This window comes from Vigna radiata, chromosome 3 (assembly GCF_000741045.1).
Source record: "Vigna radiata var. radiata cultivar VC1973A chromosome 3, Vradiata_ver6, whole genome shotgun sequence".
NCBI classification, from domain to species: domain Eukaryota; kingdom Viridiplantae; phylum Streptophyta; class Magnoliopsida; order Fabales; family Fabaceae; genus Vigna; species Vigna radiata.
The window spans coordinates 5,116,158-5,137,662 of record NC_028353.1 but is presented as its reverse complement, the minus strand read 5'-3'; the positions used below and the strand labels follow the sequence as shown (position 1 = coordinate 5,137,662).

At 29.0% G+C, this 21,505-nt stretch overlaps 2 protein-coding genes across 2 annotated transcripts; one reads left to right on the top strand and one right to left on the bottom strand.

Moving 5' to 3' along the window:
- Positions 1 to 3,061: 3,061 nt before the first annotated feature.
- On the top strand, positions 3,062 to 8,194 carry LOC106756919 (heparan-alpha-glucosaminide N-acetyltransferase-like). The gene is made up of 13 exons (XM_014639517.2): positions 3,062 to 3,292; positions 5,693 to 5,830; positions 6,116 to 6,197; positions 6,279 to 6,355; positions 6,427 to 6,536; positions 6,671 to 6,782; positions 6,869 to 6,985; positions 7,079 to 7,170; positions 7,268 to 7,334; positions 7,415 to 7,496; positions 7,594 to 7,685; positions 7,791 to 7,934; positions 8,044 to 8,194. The coding sequence occupies exons 1-13, from the start codon at positions 3,062 to 3,064 to the stop codon at positions 8,188 to 8,190; spliced, it is 1,491 nt and encodes a 496-aa protein (XP_014495003.1). The 3' UTR covers positions 8,191 to 8,194.
- A 2,516-nt stretch (positions 8,195 to 10,710) lies between these two features.
- On the bottom strand, positions 10,711 to 13,575 carry LOC106756755 (ACT domain-containing protein ACR10). The gene is made up of 6 exons (XM_014639315.2): positions 13,240 to 13,575; positions 12,937 to 13,155; positions 12,408 to 12,513; positions 11,828 to 12,164; positions 11,246 to 11,530; positions 10,711 to 11,129 (listed from the first exon to the last, which is right to left on the bottom strand). The coding sequence occupies exons 1-6, from the start codon at positions 13,391 to 13,393 to the stop codon at positions 10,992 to 10,994; spliced, it is 1,239 nt and encodes a 412-aa protein (XP_014494801.1). The 5' UTR covers positions 13,394 to 13,575; the 3' UTR covers positions 10,711 to 10,991.
- Between the last annotated feature and the right edge of the window lie 7,930 nt (positions 13,576 to 21,505).

Here is a 21,505-nt window from a genome sequence, read left to right as displayed (position 1 = left end):
ATTTTAGTTATATTTTATATTTTTAAAAGCTATTTTTTTACATTAAGCAAATTTAAAAAAAATGATTTTGTATATATATATATATATATATAGGTAAAAAAAACACACATATATATAAACATTTTTCTAGAAATTTAGAACAAAATTTTATCATTTATTAAATAATTTGAAAAGAAAAAAATATATTCAACCGCAAAAATAAGATTGAATCAAACTTATTTAAGAATTTGAGTAATCTAAATGCTCTATTAATGAGTCATGTAAATACTCCATTAATGTAGAGAGAGAAAGAGAAAGATGTTAAAGATAGTAGAGAGGTATAAGGTATCTTTGGAATAAAAAAATAATGGAGAGGTGTAGAACATTTTTAAAATAAATTAAAATAGTGAGGAGGTGCAAGTCCCACTTGGGAGGTGGAGGGAGAAACACCCCCAAATCAATAACTTCTAACCACCCAAGGTACACTTATATTTGGATTTTAATGACTACACCCTCCTAATTTCTCTTTGCACCCTTCCTATTTCAAATATATCTTTCCATCTCTAATTTCACAACCATATTAATTAACTCACCAAATCACTCTCAAATAACAATTTTCATTACCAATATTATCCTCACCAATGCCAACACCGCTTTAATATTTCTGTATCTTTAATTATATCTACATCTGATTTTATTTAAAAAGTTTTAACATCAATTTCATATTGTATTTATTTTCTAGGACCATATTACACAATGTATCCATCTTTTATGTGTTGGATATATATTTCATTTTAATATAATATATTACATAAATTTTAATTATATAATAATATCATTTTACTACATATAGTTAATCAAATAATGTAAATTTTATAATTTAAAACAAACATATTGATATCTAACTATTTTTTTTAACTTTATTATTATTGTTATTATTATTAGTATTATTATTATTATTAATATAACCCACCATTATTATTAATATTAGTATTACTAGCTGTATTTTCAATCCATTACTTTAACATAAAAAAATCAATATTAAAATAATATTATTTATTTTTAATTTATTGGTTAAATATTTCTTTTGGTCCTCGTATTTGTATTTGTATCTAATTCTCAACTGAGTCTTCATATTTTTTTGTTCCAATTGAGTCCAAATACTTGTTAAATTGAAGCAATTAAACCCTTTTAGTTAATTTTAAACTAACACAGTCTAAATGTAATTACATGGATGTAGACATTAATAGGTTTTTTATATTCATTCAATTACGTGGAAATTTATAAATGTTATATGATGTGGTATTATCTTATATTATTTAATTATAAAAAGTGTTATTTCCTTCCTTCTTCCTTTCATACATTAATCCCGTCAAGGCCTTGATTCCCACAACTACCGTCACCATCACTACTCGCCACCAGAGATAGCCGAGGTGCAGGAATCCAATCTAAAAAAAGAAAAAAAAAAACAAAAACCTACTTCGAACCCTAACCCCCAAAATTTCGTCACCAATCATCAAGCAAGAAAGCACGAAACGCACCCCAAACGCAAATCAAAGCGCTACCGCAATGGCACCCACAACCAAGAAGAGGCGTCAAAATTGAGTGCCTCTTCCTTCAATGTTATAACTTCAACTTTCCTCCATAATCACAAATTTCCCACATAGTTTGGCATAGATGGCAGCCAACCCAACACCCAATATTCTGATTCCCCATTTTCAAGTTATCAAAGCAGAACCTTATTCTTCATAAGAGGACACCCATGAATCCAAACACCATTAATCACACGAAAAACAAGAAGCCATAAAATCAAAGACATAACATAAACGAACAAAAGCAAATTCCCACAATGAGAATCACTCCAAAGAACAGAAGAACATGCCAAGAAAGAAAATTTAGAAGAGGCAGTGATAGTGGATAGAGAGAGGCACCTGCAGAGGAGGGTTAGGGGAGACAGTGAGGGAACATTGTGAGTGAAGATCATAGAAAAAGGAAGCAGAAGGTAGAGAAGTATAGCAGTAGGAGGATGGCAGAAGAGAGAAACAAGTGATGAAGAGAAGAAGAAGTGAAATGGCCATTGAAAGTTGAAGAAGCTAAGAAAGGTGCGTTAGGAGGACCCTGGTGGTGGAGGGAAGGAAGATCACGGGGGAGACTTTCGGGATTGTGGTGAGGAGTTTTTTAATCTTCGCATGAACCCATAAGAAACCAAACCCTTGAAAGACAACGAACAAGAAATAAAAAGGCTGACTGGTGAAGACTCCAGAAGAAGAGAAATTTATGTAAAAGTTATCCACGTGGAATGCTTCATTATAAAACAGATTATCCATTAAATTTGATACACACTGTCACGTCAACTTAAATAAATTACAACTCAGCATTTGCAAACGGTGTTAGTTTAAAATTAATGGAGAGGGTTTAATTGCTTCAATTTAACAAGTATATGGACTCAGTGGGGACAAAAAAAAAATATGAGGACCCAGTTAAGAATTGGGTACAAATATGAGGACCAAAAGATATATTTAACCTAATTTATTTGTTATATGGAATCATCTTTGGGTGCTTATTAAGAAAATGAGTAATTAACTACTTCTTTTTCAAAGCTCTTTTCTGTTTATCATCTTTGTTTTATATTTTACTTTATTTAGCCGGACAATTAGCACTGTCCAAACACATCCAAATAAATAATTCGAAGTTTAGACTAATGTAACAGCTGCTGAAACTGATATATATAACAAATGAGAGTGTTGACCTCTTTCCTGTCTTTTTCTCCAATGTTTATATATATATATATATATATATATATATATATATATATATATATATATATATATATATATATATATATATATATATATATATATTTGTTTGTGTTGAAAAAAATATCTAAAGCTCCATCTGTCGCTTGTATTTGGAATGTAATACTAGACGCTTCCATTTTGACGATGAAGCCAACAAAGCCGGCCTTCTGCTACATTAATTTGGACCTCTCTGTCACATTAATATTTATTTCTATCTATTCTACTGCAAGAGGAAGAGACAAGGACAGATTTGAACTTTGTTGAACACAATTCATTATTGATCGATGGATGAAGGAACTAAGAGAATGGAAGAAGGCCTGAATTCACCATTGAATGGAGATGGTATTAAGAATGGTTTGAAGAAGCAGGTAACCATAAAAAGCAGTGACGGAGGTTCTACCGTTGAGCATGACAGAGACACAACGGCTGTGGATGAGTCGGCGGAGCCACCACTGGTTAAGAAGAAGACCAAGAGAGTTGCCACCCTCGATGCATTTAGGGGTCTCACCATCGTGGTTAGTCTCCAAACCCTTTTCTTTGCCAAACATTCTGCACACAAAACTACTATTTCATGCATCTATTTTGATGTTTAATGGAAGGAAAAAGTAACTCGCTGACTTATAATGAAGGTTCAAACAGGTCAACTTAATTAGGTTTTTCTCTAAATTAATGTAATGTGACAATTTATTAATTAATTATGTAATATAACATATGATGAATGATTTAAATTGATTACATTACTCAGAAGTAAAATTTAAATTTAAATCAATTCTATTATTATTTTAATATATAATAGATATTTTTGGATAATTCACGAGTAGTTATATATTGAGTGAGAAAGTAAGTTTAATAAACCAAATTTGATATATTAGGAAGCTCACTGCATATATAATAATGTTCATATTTATTTTGACATAGTTTTACTTATTTTCTAAAAGATTTGATATTATATTAGGAAGCTCACTACATATATATAACAATGTTCATATTTATTTTGACATAGTTTTACTTATTTTTTAAAAGTTTTAATTATTATAAATAGAGATAATAAAAATGTAATTAATGACACATATAACATGCTTTTACAAATCTATTCACAGATACATAATCTCTAAGTTCGAGTAGTTACTTTTTACTAAATTATAATATATAAATAAATTATAAATTTCACCATCAAAACATTTTTTTAAATTAGAATAAATATATTGAAAATCTTATAAAATTAGAAATAAGGTAATATTACAATATAATTCAATTTTATAAAATTGAATTATGTTTAAAAAACAGTTTTTATGATGTCAATTTTATAAAGTTGACTTCACTACAAGAATTTTGTTAATTATCGAAAATTATTATCAATGACAATAAATTCGGCAATAAATTCAAATTTATCAACGAATTTTATATTTGATTTCAAAATTTAATTTACCAAGAAATACTTTTGTCGATACAAAATATGAATGTAACATCCATTAAAAAGATCTATCAGTAAATTACAATTAGTATTATTGAAAGATATTTTCGTCAATAACTTCACATTATAATTATCGACGACAAAAGCCATCAGCGTTATCAGTTGGTAACTTAAAGTTTTCATTATTGACGAATATTTTTGTTTATAACTTATCATCACAATTACTGATGGTTTTATTTTATTAGTAAATTTGTTGGAAATTTGAGCAATAAAGTTTTTGTATATTAAGGGGATATGAGTGAGAAGAAAAAAAGTAGAAGAAGAAGAGGAGGTGGAGGAGAAGAAGGTGATGCGACAATGACTCGGTAGTGGCTTGATGGTAGTGTTGTGGTGGCTTGGTGGTGACCTTTCAGTGGGTAGGTGTTGACGCAAAGGCTTTCCAGTGACGTAAAGGATTATCAGTGATGCAGAGGAACATTGGTGATGTGGCGATGACATGGAGGCACGATAGTAGTTACCGAAGTTAGAGAATAAGGTGAAGGAGGAATAGGAAGAGGAAAGAGGAAGACAAATAGGAGGAAAAGGATGAGGATATGTTAGAGGTGGTGGCGATGGCACGATGGTTTAGGTATGGTGATTGGACTCAAGACGAGTATGTCCTTTCATGGTAAGGTGAAACCCTGACAGGTGGCTGGTGGCAAATAGCCAGATGAATCATGGGAGGTGGAGAGCAAGAGATGCTCAGTAGTTTGACCGTGGGTCTACAGACCATGGTGCACTCGAGGATAAAAAAAGGTCTTATGTTGTAAGGGAAGTGGAGAACCATAATCCTATGTTTGAGGGAGAGATTGTTGGGAATTCAAATGTGAGTCTAAGTTTCACATTGGGTAGAAATGAGAAATTAAAGCACAATATAAGATTGAAGATCCATTAACCCATTGCCTTAAGGTTTTTGGTAAAGAGTTGTGTCAATCCTTATGTTGGGCTTAAGTCTCATTGATGTTGTATCTCCCCAGTTAACCTCCTCCTCCTTAAACCCAACACGATCATGGTAGCGAGGATGAGAGGAGGAAGATGATGAACAAATAAAGAAAAATGTCTTTTAGTGACTTAAACTTAAAGTTCACTTCTTAAAATGATATCAAAGTCATTCAAAGTCTATTATAACGAGATTTGTGTTTTGTTGGACTTATTGTGTCATTACTATTGAGAGATCTATTTGTTGGACCTATATATCGTATTATCTCTATCAGACCATTCATTAATGTCTAATGTCATACTCAAGATATATATGTTTCAACGTGAGGGATGTATGTTGAAGATTCCATATTAACTAATAATAGGATGAGTTTATAATATATAAATAGATACAAATTAAGATTGTATTAAGTTTAAAATTCACTCCTTAAAGAAAAGACTTATAACAGCTTCTCACCAATATTTATTGAATAATGAATAAGGATTAATTGGTAAACATTTCTCGCACTTAATTTATGTGCAGTTGATGATCCTGGTAGACGATGCTGGTGAAGCTTATCCACGCATTGATCACTCTCCATGGAATGGATGTACTTTGGCCGATTTCGTTATGCCGTTCTTTCTTTTCATTGTTGGGGTTGCCATAGCCCTTGCACTCAAGGTATGAATATATGCTACTATGTTCTGTATTATACAATAACTTAGTCAAATAACTCAATGTAATAATGATTCATCCAAGATATATACAATTATCAAGATGCTCTTCTACCTCTCCTACTAGATTAGTTTTGTCAATGTCCTTTGATGTATTATTCATTGGGACTATGGCTTTATCTGAATAACTAGATAAGCAAGTTATGCTTCACTACTTTTTTCTAATTTTTAAGTTACTCATCTATAAACTAACATTTGGATTGATTAAATGTTATTGATGGACATGATGCAGAGAATCCCCAAGAAAAAGGATGCTGTAAAGAAGATAATTCTTAGGACAATTAAACTTCTCTTCTGGGGTATAATTTTGCAAGGTAAAACCCAAATTGTTGCATTTTCTGATACATATAAATACTGATGCAGTGATAAATTTGATTATACATAACATCTTACAGGGGGTTACTCTCATGCTCCTAATGATCTTGAATATGGAGTTAACATGAAATTTATCCGATGGTGTGGCATTCTCCAGGTATATATTCTTCAAATTGAAGCAAATGCATATAGGGCTAAATAACCCCATTTCTGAATCTTTGTTTGCAGAGAATAGCTCTTGTATACTGTGTTGTAGCTCTAATAGAGACATTTACCACCAAGCTTAGACCCACAACGTTGAGTTCTGGAAACCTATCCATTTTTACTGCTTATAAATGGCAATGGTGAGAGATACAAAATCTTGAAACTTCAAATGTGCTGCTTGATTGCCAGAGAGATTAACAGAATTCAACTGAAATTGATAATTGAAACTTGTGAACTTAACATTAAATTTTTTACACACGTGTCTCAGGCTTGGAGGTTTTGTAGCATTTCTCATTTACATGATCACAACCTTCACTCTCTACGTTCCTGATTGGAGTTTCGTGGATCGTTTTAACGGCGATGAACCGAAGAGATACACGGTACATAATCAAATGCCTAGTGCAAATCTTTGCTGTATTCTATCTTCATAAATCTTAAACATTTTCGTTTTTCTTCAATGAATTAGGTCATTTGTGGGATGAGAGGACACCTAGGGCCAGCATGTAACGCTGTCGGATACGTGGACCGACAGGTTTGGGGGGTCAACCATCTTTATTCTCAACCTGTGTGGAGACGCTTAAAGGTTAGTGTGTTGACTATTCAGCACTTTCTGTCACATGATTCTATACATATTCATTCCACTATTGTTTTTCTAATTTTTCTATGACGTTTATAGGCGTGTACCCTAAATTATCCTGGAGATGGTCCTTTCCGTGAGGATGCTCCAAGTTGGTGTCGTGCTCCTTTTGAGCCTGAAGGCTTGTTGAGGTTTAATTATCTTCATTTGTTCAAATAAATACTTGTAAAAAATGATCTCAGTTTATATCAATCAGAAATACTTAACAGATAGTTTTTGTTTGATTAGTTCTATATCAGCGATCATCTCTGGCACTATTGGGATCCACTATGGGCACGTCTTGATTCACTTCAAGGTTACAAAACTTCGTCAGTGTTATATAAACATCTGTTATATATCTAAAACGTAGTGATAAATGTATGAAATATTTCACAGGGTCATTTGGAGAGGCTAAAACACTGGATCTTAATGGGGCTTGTGTTACTCATCATAGCCATAATCCTTCACTTCACAGATGGTAATTAAGCCAGTCAAATAAAATCCATCTAATTAGTTAAACTTGCATGCAAATAAGAGTAATTCTTAACAACTTTTTTTGGCATATTGCATTGCAGCTATCCCAATTAACAAGCAACTCTACAGTTTCAGCTATGTTTGTTTCACAGCTGGGGCAGCTGGAATTGTTTTCTCTGGGTTCTACATACTGGTAGGTGCAAGTGTGGAATGCTTTAACTGGAGTAGACAATAAATTCTAAGTTACTACGTACTAATTTGGTTCTATCTGTGATTGTGATTGTTAATTTTATAACAGATCGATGTTTTGGGGCTCCGAACTCCATTTTTGTTCTTGGAATGGATAGGAATGAATGCTATGCTAGTATTCGTGATGGCAGCTCAGGGAATATTTGCAGCTTTTGTAAATGGATGGTATTATGAAGATCCACGTAACTCCCTAGTAAGAACCAACCTTTATGGTTTATCATATAGTTAATTTCCGAAATTGTTTAAAGTAGGTAGAAGAAGGTGCTGACTTATATTGGTGCATGTGAAACAATAATAACCAGGTACACTGGATCAAGAAGCATGTGTTTGACAATGTCTGGCACTCGGAGAGAGTGGGAACCATAATGTATGTCATCTTTGCAGAAATCACATTCTGGAGCGTGGTTTCTGGCGTCTTACACAAATTACGAATATATTGGAAACTATAATTCCATATATAACAATCATCCACCCTCTGTTAATTATATGTTTTTTTTTAAGAATAACAATAGACACTTTTACGTTTATTTAATACAGAATATAGTTATAAAAATATAAATTTTTATGTTTTTTAAGAAAGAAAAAAAGTAAAAAAAAAAATAGTGTTGGATGAATGTAAAAAAATTTAAATATATTTAATAATCTTTATTTTTTTTGTTAGAAAAATGATATTTTAACATCAATTTTTTACACTATTTTAACACTACACGTGTTAAAATGTGGTTGAATGATTTCAAATTAAAAAAAAAACTGAGACAATAACATATTTGAAAAAGAAAAACTAAAGTATTTTTTTTAATTTGAAATTGTCCAACCACATTTTGACATGTATGCAGTATCAAAATAATGTTAAAAAATTGGTACTAAAATATCATTTTCCTATATATTTGTCCGCAATTTGGCAAAAGCTTCCTTCATTCATTCCTTTGTTAGAGTATATTAGTTAGGCCGAAGTTTCAATCCAGTTGGGTTAGATTCGTATCCAAATTTGATCGATCCAATATAATCCAAAAATATATATTTTTAATTAGTTAGTTATTAAGATTGGTTTATATCAGATTAACTTTTTAAAATAAAACATTTTAATTTTGAATTAATAAAATAAATATACTATTTTTTAATAAGAAAACATATTTATGATTTTAATAATTACTTTTATAATAGATCATTTTTCAAACTCTACTGGAATGTTATTATGATATTATCTATTTTCGTCTAACTTTAATTATTTAATTGATGGACCTGTGATATATGACAAAATATTACTTCTCTAATTTATTACACAATTTTAAACTAATCCATTTGTTAGTACTTGTTTCCCATAAAAGTATAATATAATAAAAGTATAATATAATAGTACGATGATACATATTTACATTTATTTAACATAAAAATATAAAGATAAAATAATTATAAAAATATAAATTTTTATATTTTTCTTTTAAAAAAAGTATAAAGTAAAAAAAATAATATCAAATAAATATAAAAAGTTTAAATGTCTCAAACAATCTGTTTAAACAAAGTATGATTGAATTTTTTTCAATAACTTTTATATTAATAATACTATATAAAATGACAACTATAATTAACTGTCTTAATTATATTATTTTTATTTTATTATATTTCTTTATGAGTATATATTTTTCTCATTATTAATACGATAAAATGTCCAAACAAGTGAAATTTTGGATGTTTGGGAATAAATAAAAGTTTCGTACTGAGTTCCCAACGAAAGCTTTCTATATCTTTTCCCTCACCACCTTTTCAAAACGACAGAGAGAAGGACAAGTGAAGGGCAACCAAATTCTATCTTAATGAAAATGAAAACAAAGAAATAACCATTTTTCTACTGTGAGTGGCACTAGATAAAAATATGACAGAACATTTTAAAATATAAGACAACATTTTTTTTGTCAAGTATTTCAAGATTCTTGTTCCTCACGGATTCTATATAAGATGCCGACAAATGGGAATAACAACAACCAGAATCTTAAAATATCGGTTTGTGACATGTAGGGGAAGAATTTTTACGGCTTAGAAACAAATGGGGTCTTTTCTTGATGTTAACGTGTTAAGTGAAAACAGCATAAAAAATTAGATCTAAAGATATTGTGTTTAGCAGCAAAAGACGAGACAAAAACCTGTTATAGTGTTTCTCTATTTTCAATTACCATGGAGTTTCCATATTAACAAGATCAGTGATCAAGCTATGTCTACGTCAGTGACCGAAAGGTGTCCTTATAAAAATGCAGAGGCAAACAATGGCCAAAGACCGCTGAACATGTGCTTAGAAACTCATGAATCAATAGACAGAATCAGCGTTTGCCATATGTTGATGTGACATGATGCTCCCTATGATGTTCATGTAGGTAACATCTGGTGAGGTCCTTGTTGAACTAACCTATTAAAGTAGAATACAAGATAAAATATTACAATAGGGGACAACTTGCTCGTAGAATAGAAGCTGTATCTTAGGAAAGTGACTTGATAAAAAATGAACAAGCATAAGGAACAATCATCAGTTAGGTGAGGAAACCAGCTACCAATTCATGGTTGCATCCTATACAATGAGTAAAGATGGCAGCAAAGGACATCAGTCCTTAAATCAGACAAACTTTTGTCAACCTATTTTAAACGTGTCGTTGTTTCTTTAAGAAATTCATTAATCAACACATCAGGGTCCCAGATTTTCAACCTTTACTTGTGTTTTAATCACAAACTGTCTTTGTATTCTCAGTTTATCCCTAATATCAAAGATTTAATAAAAGCAATAAAAAACAATTTCACTGTTTTCTAGACACGTCTTTTAAAACCAAAAAATGAATTAAAAAAACGCCAAATGTTATAATAAAAAACTAATGCAGAAAACAGTTCAAATAAGTTTGTGAGGATGCTTTTCATTTTTGTAGAATTCAACCAATTAAAACTTTATATATACATATAGGCATATAGTATGAAAGAACGGAGTATAACCATTTTACAATAGTTCACTTTCTGTTATAAATACTCTAAAGAATCCACCTTTCTTTCTCCTTTTTCCCCTATACTTGCTAGTTGCTACTGCCCTTCTTTCTACGCTAAGTTAAAATTACAAAAGCTCCAAAAATACAGCGTGAACACGACCACTATTTGCACAATATACATTTCTTCGTTACAACAAGTTACTACATATCATAACTACATATGATAATCATCTTATCTGTACACAGTAACAGGTTCATCCGAGATGAACAATGCCACCAGCCAAGAATCACACCCAACCCATCAACATCTTCCAAACTCCTTTCTCAATCTTGTTCCTCGGAACAGATGAACCCTCCCCCTCATCAAGCAAGATTCTGTAAACTTCCCACTCCCTATCTCCAATCACGTGTCTTCCAACTTCAGCCTGTTGAAACAAAAAAATAAAAATTGACATGTTGTCATTCTAATTTTGTGAACATAATTCTAGAAATTGGGAATGGGAACAGTAGGAAGTAGCATAGTGATTAGATCAGTAAGTACCGAGAAGATGCCGGGGCCAAGCATTTTGAGAGCAAGAGTAATGTCATAGAAAACAAGGGGTCGTCCTTTGCCAGATAACTCCACAGGGTTTGCAACCAGCAGCTCCGTATCAGGGCCCCTGCTTACAACGGTTACTCTGAAGGGACGAAGTAGTTCAGTCCTAAGGCGTGATGACAAAGACTTCTGCTTGTTGGGGTCAACTATTTTTTTCCCATCTGCTTGCACTATGAACAAGTCAAGCTCACATTTTCCTCTGGGTTTTGTTGAGAATCTCCCATAAGAAATCTGTTTAATGGAAAATTAGGCCTAGTTTTAAGAGACTTGATAAGATGACCAATAAAAGTGGAAAACAATGTGATTCTTTCAAATTACTTGACAGTTGGTACTATAAAGAGAACAGCTCGTTAGGAAAGAAAATGAAATTTCACAGCACAGTGTTCGCATGCAAAAAACTTCGTATATAGTATGAAATAAAAGTGTATAGGCTTACCAATTTTCTCTTCCGACAACACTATCGAAATCACACCAGTTTAAAAGTATGACTAAAAAATATTGTATTATCCAGCTCTGGAATTACTATACCTGAATATTGTAGTCCTTCAGAGTTCTCATGATGTCATAAAGAAGACCTTTGTGATCTGGACATATAATTTGGACGAGCGTATGAGCAGGACTCAACGAATTGTCCAATACAATAGAAACAGAATCAGATGTGGAAGTCCCGCTTTGTAATGAAGCAGGTAATTCCAAATCAAAGATATCTTCTGTGATTGCACTAGGAAGGAAAGAAGATGCTTGAGAAGAAGCAGTAATTTCTGGGCCAACCAATTCAATGTCAATGGTAATTGAGGGATCCCCCAAAACAACTGACAACTGTTCAATTGTGTCGTCTCTTCTCTTCTTTGTGTGTAGAAGTTCCCTGATTGCATGAATATAAGATTATGCAGTATGTCAGTTTAGTGAAACCATAAGGAATTGTAATCAAAGGCGCATTATACATCAGCAAATTAATCTCCACTCTCAGCAAATGAAGTTCAACATTCTCTAGCAAAAGAGTAATGCCTCAGAAATGGTCAATTCGATTGAAATGGTCTACCAATAAAAAAGTACCTAATCACAACACAAGCATGCAGCGAAAACTGAATAAATAGAAATGTTCAACCTGGTATCCGTGATGAAAAACAGATCCACCACTCTGCCATCAGGTGTAGTAGAAACCTTCACTTTATGTATGATGAGCTCTAGCTCACTAAGAACCTCTGTAATATCTGTACCAAATTCAATAATAAAAGCATTTAGTTATTTTCTCAACTCAAATAATACACAACACGGCGTCAACCAGATAACTTGTGACAATTAATAATCAGTAAAATATCTAGAAAACAGGGCGAAATCCAGGGCAGCAGGCAAAGAGTCCAAGAAAAATACAAAATTAAAATTTCAGAGTTTGAAAGTATTTCACACTGCAAAACAATCAGCTTATTTTGATAGTGGCATGATTTTCTTAAGCAATAAAACCGTTCACCACTCCAAACAACAAGTGGGAACAAAAGGGTGGAGAAAAATAACACCAAGGTGCAAAGCTATTAAAAAAGTTAAAAGCAATAGCACATCAGAAAACTAGAAACCCCAATCCCTGACAGCAAATTCAAGACAACAAACAAGTGCACACAGTAGGATTCCAAAATTACCATGTAAAAGGCCTTTTCGATCATGGCAACAAAATTTCAAGAGGAACACATCAGAGGGCTTAGGAGGCTGCAATTCTGAACGGTAATACGAAATCCCAGAAGCTGAGGAACAAGAAGGACACGCCTCAATTAGCCTCTTCTTCAACAAACTCCAACTAGTCCTTTGCTTCCCCGCCACCCAGAAAACTATGTAGCACCATTTTCCATCGGTGGACACATCTTCATCGCAAACAAACAAACGAAACAATCTCAGCGGGTAACAGACACCACACAGTTAACTGAAACTGAAGATAAGTGGATTACCTCCCCGTACAATGCTAAGACCGAAGAAGAGAATTATACGACACAAATCACAACCGAGACCGGTCTTGTCGGGGCAGTTGACTGTTATTACAGTGCTTTCACCTTCTTTCTCTGCCTCCCTGATAATCACTACGTCGTCGTGCAGTATCCCCATAATCTTCTTCTTCTTCTTCTTCTTCCTATGTTTCAGAAGGGTTGGTCCGCTTCACACAACTTCTTTCTCCTACTACAGTTCTACACTACTCCTGCTCTACCCACACACAGAGAGAGACACGGAAATTGTATTGTGAATGCCTCTCTTTCTCCTCGTTGAGAGGTAGTGGATTGTGACTAATGAACTGGATGGAAAAAGAAGCTGAAATTACATTCATGGCCTTGGCACTTTCTTAAATTACGCACGCTTTCTTAACAAACACTGAGTGCCGACTAAACATGTTTAAGAATACTTTTTGCACTCACCTTGGGAGACAAGGACGTGTTTGTTTGCTACGCAACCTTTGCCACTGTTTTGTGCTATTCGATTCCACTAAGTTCATCTCCAACTCCCGTTCACCTTTACTACTCTTAAGAGATCTATTTATACTATTGTTTTAGAAAATATTATTCTATTATTATTAGCATTCCTAACTAACTATAATAAATAAATAAATAAAAAATGCATCTCGTTTAAAATTATAAGAAGTGTGGCGTTAAAAAATACTTAAACCTACTATTATATTTATTAAAAGTATTTAAAATCTTATTATTTGTTGAAATTTTGTATTAGGACCTAATTAAGAAATAGAGTAATAGAAAGAGAGAAGACGTGGCTTCCTAGAAGTTTCATAAACTGGTGCGAAGTTGAAGGAATATCTGGTGCGGAGGCGAAAGGAGCCATCTCGTGCACGCGCAGAAAGCGTTAAAATATAAATAAATATTTTTAAGATTAAATAAAAGAAGCCACGTCACGTGTTCCCAACTAACAAAGTTTTAAAATACAAACGGGTTAAAATTTTCCAAAATATAAGTTGGAATTAACCATAATTTAGGTTTTACCATAACAAAGTTGTTTTTTATAGATTCTAAATATAAGTTTTTATATGACCTAGTTCTTCCAAATTTCAAGTTTATTTTATCGTTCATAAAATATAGAGACCTATTATGATACTAAGAACTATAATATCAGATTATTATTTTTATATGTTATAAAAAATGTTTTTTCCACTAATATCAACTCAAGAATTTAAATTAAAAATAAGTCATTTAATTTGGTCTGCTTTTTAGTGAATAAAATTTTTGTAATTTATTTTAGCTCATTACAATGGGTATGGAAACATCCTTACTTAAATATGTTTTATTCTTTTTATTTATTTTATATATTTATTGTAATGTAATTAAAGTGAATTCACTCAAATTTTTTATAGTAATATTAATGATCACTTATTTTAAAACATTATTATAAATATAATAATTGACAATTAAAGTGTTAACTTACCTAATCTAGTAAACAAACAAATTAAAATTTCAAAATATTCAAACATTATTAAATAACATTTTAGTTTAGTATTTTAAAAAGATGAAAATTCAATCTGAATAATTAAAAATAATAAATAATTATAATAAAAAAACTTATAAAAATTAACAAAATATTAAAAATAAAGTTATTGTTTGAGTTACTTCTCAATCCATATTCAACTTGATTTAAACTTGTTTAACTTACACTTAAAAAACTTATTTTTTTTAATCAAACTTAACTCGAATAAGTAATAAGTCAAATACCAATTAAAATTCATTTTAACATCTCTAAATTTTCTAATAAAAGTGATATACTTAATAAAGAAATTCCGAACCCTAATCACACCAAACACCATAGACCTTTTGGCCCTTAGCAAATATCTGAGCTAAATCATGTAAGTTAATAATTTTGCAAACTTATTCACTTTTACTTAAATATACGTCTCACCAATCTTATTTCATAAATTTTTAAATATAAATATTTGTGAAAAAGTTATGGTTGAAATACCTCAGTCTCTAAATTGAGCACACTTCTATTTTGTCATTTAACTAATTGTTATATTTTAGTGTTTTGACTTTGTAAAATATTATTTAGAAGTATAATATTGTAGTCATTGTATATAAATATTATCTCATATTTGTATTTAGATAACATCATAGTTTATTATAAAAACTAAAATGGATAACCAATAATCAATTATAATTATTGACTTAATCTCTAATAAATCTCAATATTATTTTTTTTCTATTTTCATTTTTTGTAAAGATTTTTATCTGATCATTTATTTTAAGTATGTTAAAAGAAATTTCACTTAATTTTAAACTAGTTTGTAAAAGGATATTTGTAGTTATTTATATATTATAAATTTATTTTATCTATAGTAAGATGTGAAATCTTCAATATTAAAAAGAATAAAATCATAATTACTGCAATAAACACAAATTTTACAATATTTGAAGTCTGTAAAGTACAATAATAAATTTATTATTGTTAGATTGAGATTATTCAAAAGATTGTCATTAATGAGTTAGTTAATTGTTAAAGAAAAAAATAAGTTATATATATTTTGAAATATTTTGTCTCAAAGTGATTGTCTTTCTTTTAGAAAAATAAGTGTTAAATATGTTTTTAGTCCCTGAGACGATTTTGGTTTTAGTTCCTCTTTCAAACTAAGGTACAATTTAGTCCTTCAACTTTAGAAAATTTTGGTTTTAGTCATTTTTACTGACTTTTTTTTTTAATTTTATTTGTTGTTTCAAACGCGTTTATCAGTTAGTATTGAAGCAAAAATGTGTCAAACAGAGTAAATAATTTAAATGCTATAATGAAACGTGTTTGAAACAGCGAATAAAATTAAAAAAAAAATTGGTAAAAAAAACTAAAACCAGAATTTTCTAAAGTTGGAGGACTAAATTGTACCTTAGTTTGAAAGAGGAACTAAAACCAAAATCACCAAAAAGTATAGAGACTAAAAACATATTTAACCCAAAAAATAATAATAATAATAAACTTTCAAAAGATCATGTAACTGAATTAAATTTATGAAGTAAATGTCATGTAGATTATGGTCTATCACACAGACAATATCACTAATATATGGTTTTACACTAATATGGTTTTACTTCATGAATTAAAAGTTACATGCTATAAAATTAAAATTAAAGAACTCGCAAAAACTTTTAGCCAAATAACTTAAATAAACAATCACTAATATGGTTTAATTCCATAGGTTAAAAATAACATTTTCTAAGATTAAAGAACTAACAAATGCATACTTTTAGCTAAGTAACTTAAATAAATAACATCTCCCATTTGAAAGACCGAAAATATATTTAAATCATATTTTAATTATATATTTAATTATAACCTTTTTTAAAACTTAAAGAGCTTTAGGTATGGTGGTGGTTAACAGAGAACGTTAACCTATCTACCGGAATAGCATACATTGTCCCTTTGACTATTAAACATTTTATGTTAGGAATTGTTTGAACGATGAGCCAAAATGGCTACAATTATGAAAAACTTAAAGATTAAATACATAATAAAATTTTACAGAAATTGAAATTACACATTTTTAAAATTACATATAGCAAAAAGAAATTTAAATAATCGGTACAAAAATATTTTTAATGGTGCTCAAAAATACAAACATAACAAGCGAATGGTGTGATTTTGAATTTGTAGTTGTATGCCTTGAAAAAGATATTAGTGTGTTTTTGGTTGAAGGAAGAAAAAATAAAAGAACGACTATATATTCTTTTAGAAAGAACAGAGAAAATCTAGCCTCGTGATTCTGTCTTCCCAATCGTGGAATGTGGGTGTCATTGCACTTATACCTAAAATAAGAATATATTATTATTATTATTATTATTATTATTATTATTATTATTATTATTATTATTATTATTATTATTATTATTATTATTATTATTATTATTATTAATGTTAAGTTAATCCATGTAATAAATAGTATTTATATGTGGAACCCACTGTCACAGTCCCCCTCCCACCACTTCCAACCAAGTCAACAAGGCAGCGTATTTAGTTGAACTTATTTCATACTTTTCTATAAAATAAGTTTGTGACTTTATTTATAGTTAAAAAAATAAAGTATAAGTAAAATTTTTTATTTTTCATTATTGTAAATTTTTGTAAATTATTTTAAAAGTATAAATTATGATTTTTAAATAACTTTTTGTATTCATAATCAAATAATAAAAACTGTTATTTTTTTTTTTAACAAATCAACTTTGATATCTTCTTAAATCCATCCTTTAAAATAAAGAGAGTCATTATCTGTGTTTTTGATTAATAATTTAAAGGACGTAGCTGTTTTGTCGGATTTCTTTTGATTCCACTTAATTGGAAAGAAAGGGAAAGCCATCCATCCATGCACCAAGTTGTCTCCACTGGCAGCCTGCTCCATAAATAATAAATAAATAACAAATAAAAAATATTAAAAATAAAATAAAGTGGAAAAAGAGGAGATTGGCTCGAGAAAAAAGTTTAATAAATAATAAATTATATTCAAAATCTGGAAAGTGAAAGAAAACAGGAAAATTAACAACTAGCGTATGTTTTTTATTTTATAAATAGATTTGTCAAAAGTATATAAAAAAAGATAAATAAAAGGAAATGACGTCATGCCCTAACGTCGCTATGACGTTGGCGCGTTCTGATTAACGGGTCCAGAACTTCAACTTTATTCTTTTCTTTAAATGCGTTGTTAAAAAAAATTGAAAATTATAGGATCAGCTTTAAAGGAATCAAAAATAAAAATGTTTACTTTACATTTTAATTTTTTAAAACTATAAAAAATTAATTTAATCATGTGATATAATGAATAGTTTAAATATGATTTTGAAAAAGTAAAAGTTTTGATAGATGTAGTTTTCCATGGCTTTCTAATTCAAGAATACTACTTATGATCTTCACATAAATCACAATAGAGATATTATCCATGAAAAACTGAAAATAAGTTCTTTAATCTCATTTTTTTTTTCAATATATCTCTTGATTTTTTCTTTTCTTCCACGATTAACTTATTAACCAACTTCCATAAATTTGATTATTGTAACCTTTTTTAAAAAATAACTTATTATAATGCTTAATAGGTTCTTCTCTTTTTATTAAATTATATTTAGATCATCGTTATATATTTCGGAAATTAAATTCATTTATTTATTAAGTCTAACTAGATATATATGTGTGTGTTTTTTAAATATTATTTTTATGTTGAAAAGTTTTCTTATAAGTTTACAGGCAGAGTTAACTAAATACGTCAAGGGAAAAAAATAGCTTAGTTCGATTTATATATAATTAAATTCTCGTATAATTTATTGCACTTAATTATTTTTGGTAACTAAGTTTTATATATATGATAGTGAGAGAGGCGGAAACATATAGAAAAGGTGGTGAATAATGAACGTATTATATTTGATTTTTACCGTCCCAATCAAATTGAAAAAAAGAAACTAATAAATAGAAGAAACCAATCAATAATGTTTAATATTTAAATAAATGAATTCCAAAAATAATACTTTAAAAACATTTATTTAACTTTTTTTTTTATAACTTTAGTCCCTCCAAACATTTTTTTTAATCTCCAGCAATGTATGTAGACAATGCTGTGTTATAAAAATATTTACAAAGATTCAGTCAACGTCAACTTTAAATAATGAATTTAACGTATAAAGTCCAACTATTTGAACCACTATTAACTAGTGTACAATATTAATATTAATTAAATATGATATTATTGAAGTGGGAAAAATATACAAATCGATTAAATAATTATTAATCGTAGATTCTATTACGTACCTAAAAAAAGAGTAGATTCCTATGTGTGATCAATGTCGTATGTATCTATTGTGGATAAGTGCATATGTGCCCACCTTTTCTTTCAAAGGAAACTTACGAGAAATAACATGTTTTGTCGTCTTCATCGTCCCATTTTCGTCCACTTACAATAAATAACTTTAATTCAAATTAACTTTATCCACACTATTTGTATTATATACTACACATACAGAGAATTTATATTTATATACCAATAAATACTATTTGTACGGTGAATTTTACATTATTTACAAGTTTTTTTAGTTTTTCTCTATTTTGATGTAAGAGTGGAATTTGACTCTATCATAAATTTTAATTTGATTTTCAAATTTTAAAAATAAACATATATAATAATTTTAATAAAACTAATTAATTTTTTTACATGTATTTAGAATGACTTATGGGTTATTTATATATTATGATATATTTTAATTATAATGTTAGTTTCAAATATAGTTTAATAGGTAAATGAATTAAGAGGTTGAAAAACTAAAATTATCGAAATATAGATAAATTTTAATTTCATATATGAATTTAAAAACTACAAAAATATTTAAAATTTAATTATTTTTTTGATCTCATTTTGATGTTTTGTAGAAAAGTTTAAAGTTAGTATTGACTTAAATTTTTATTTTTAATTATATTTAAACTTTTGAAAAAGGTGTCTCATATCTTAAAAAAAATAAAAACAAAATTAATGGCATGTCACGTATTAATTTATGAGTTTTTTTTTTTGTTTTCTTATTTTTCATTTCAACTTGATTTTTTATATATTTTATTTAGTTCAATTTTGTTAAAATTAAATAATATTTTCTCTCTAAATTGAGAATAAATTATTATCTATCTAAATGTTATACTGATATTTTATTAAAAATAAATCTTTATCCTATTATATTATTGTATATTATTATTTCATATTTTGTTAATTTTTTTTATAAGATTAAAACTAATTAATAACATTTATAAAAAAAATCTCTTCTTGAAATCAAATTTATTATTTATATAAATATTATAATAATATTTATATTAAAAAGTAATTTTTAATAAAAATATCAATAAAATATTCATACAAATAATAAATTTGGTTCAATTTGTAAAAAGACAATATCATTTCATTTTAAAAAAACTAGAAATAAATTGAATAAAAAATATATATATATAAAGATTAAATTAAAATCAAAACAATAACATTCGTATACATACTGATATAGGACAGGTAACATGGACAATGTAATGTATCACACTAAAAATTAACACGTGGAAAAATAATTACAAAAATTAAAAATTTTAAAAAATTCTAAGAAATTGCATATTATTACTACAATTGCTAGTATTTTTTTTAAATGGTTATAATTGAGACATTTTTGAATAATTAAAACAAAAAACTAAATAAGTATTAATTTGAAAATTTTAAACTAAAATGGTTATATCAAGTATATAATTAAGCATATGTTTAATATATACTTTTATATATTATTTTTATTTTAATTATTAGTAGAAAAGTTGGACGTATAAGTTTTTAATTTATTTTTTCTTCCAAAACCTTGCAACCAATTTTTTATATGTAAAATGTTAATAAAAATAGTTAAACCCGCAACCTGTGATCTGTTTCCATCAAGCTTATAACTTGGTACACTTTTACATGTTGACAGTGAGTTCTACGAACTTTGCTATGATTCTACCATATTTTATTTTTCTTCATTTCTTGTGTTGCTGAATTCACTCACAGACAGTGTCCGATGTAACGTGATCTTCACGGTTGGTTGTCTCTTGAAGCTGTATCAGTCAAATTGTTCAGCCTGTTGGAAAAACCAAGAATATCAATTTTTCAATTCATTTTTCTCGGTGCCTACTTTATTATTATATTATATTTACAGATTTTCGTATTCAAACTTTAGGACAACCATAAGCAAAACCACCCAACTTTGACAATTTTCAAAGCCTTTTTTGGAAAGTGGAAAACAAGTAATCAAAAGGTTGAATCTTTCATTCAAGGATGGAATCTTAAAACGAATATAAAAAAAAAATACCATTTTTATTTTAAATATAAATTTTCTATACATGTATTGTTGAAATAAAGAACTAATTTACAGCATTTTTAAATGTGTTTGTACCCCATGTTGTGATATTCAACAATTATTTATTTGACTTGTAATAACAATAGTCACGATAGAAATGTTGTAGCCGGTGGAGATAATGAAATAATTTTAATTAAACATATACTAAAGAAACCCTGAATTGGTGCAGAATAAATAATTGTATATGATGCAGACAGGATGTGTGGTACTAAAATATGCAAATGAAATTTATGACATCTGATCCTAACTTAATGTTTCTAGAATCTCAGTAATCCTTGGCTGCCAAGCAAAGAAATCAAGAAAAACATAATCTAATCTTAAGTTTTGCTTATAATGGGAAAAAAAGAAACTTTTA

What these genes read in the sequence shown, in the direction of transcription:
- LOC106756919 (XM_014639517.2), top strand. Translation starts at nt 3,062, where the DNA reads ATGGATGAAGGAACTAAGAGAATGGAAGAAGGCCTGAATTCACCATTG. An exon ending in ACGTCTTGATTCACTTCAAG is followed by an intron (nt 7,335 to 7,414) that starts GTTACAAAACTT and finishes AATATTTCACAG; the next exon opens with GGTCATTTGGAGAGGCTAAA. An exon ending in AAGATCCACGTAACTCCCTA is followed by an intron (nt 7,935 to 8,043) that starts GTAAGAACCAAC and finishes AATAATAACCAG; the next exon opens with GTACACTGGATCAAGAAGCA.
- LOC106756755 (XM_014639315.2), bottom strand. Translation starts at nt 13,393, where the DNA reads ATGGGGATACTGCACGACGACGTAGTGATTATCAGGGAGGCAGAGAAA. An exon ending in TCGAAAAGGCCTTTTACATG is followed by an intron (nt 12,514 to 12,936) that starts GTAATTTTGGAA and finishes AATTTGGTACAG; the next exon opens with ATATTACAGAGGTTCTTAGT. An exon ending in TTTTTCATCACGGATACCAG is followed by an intron (nt 12,165 to 12,407) that starts GTTGAACATTTC and finishes TCATGCAATCAG; the next exon opens with GGAACTTCTACACACAAAGA.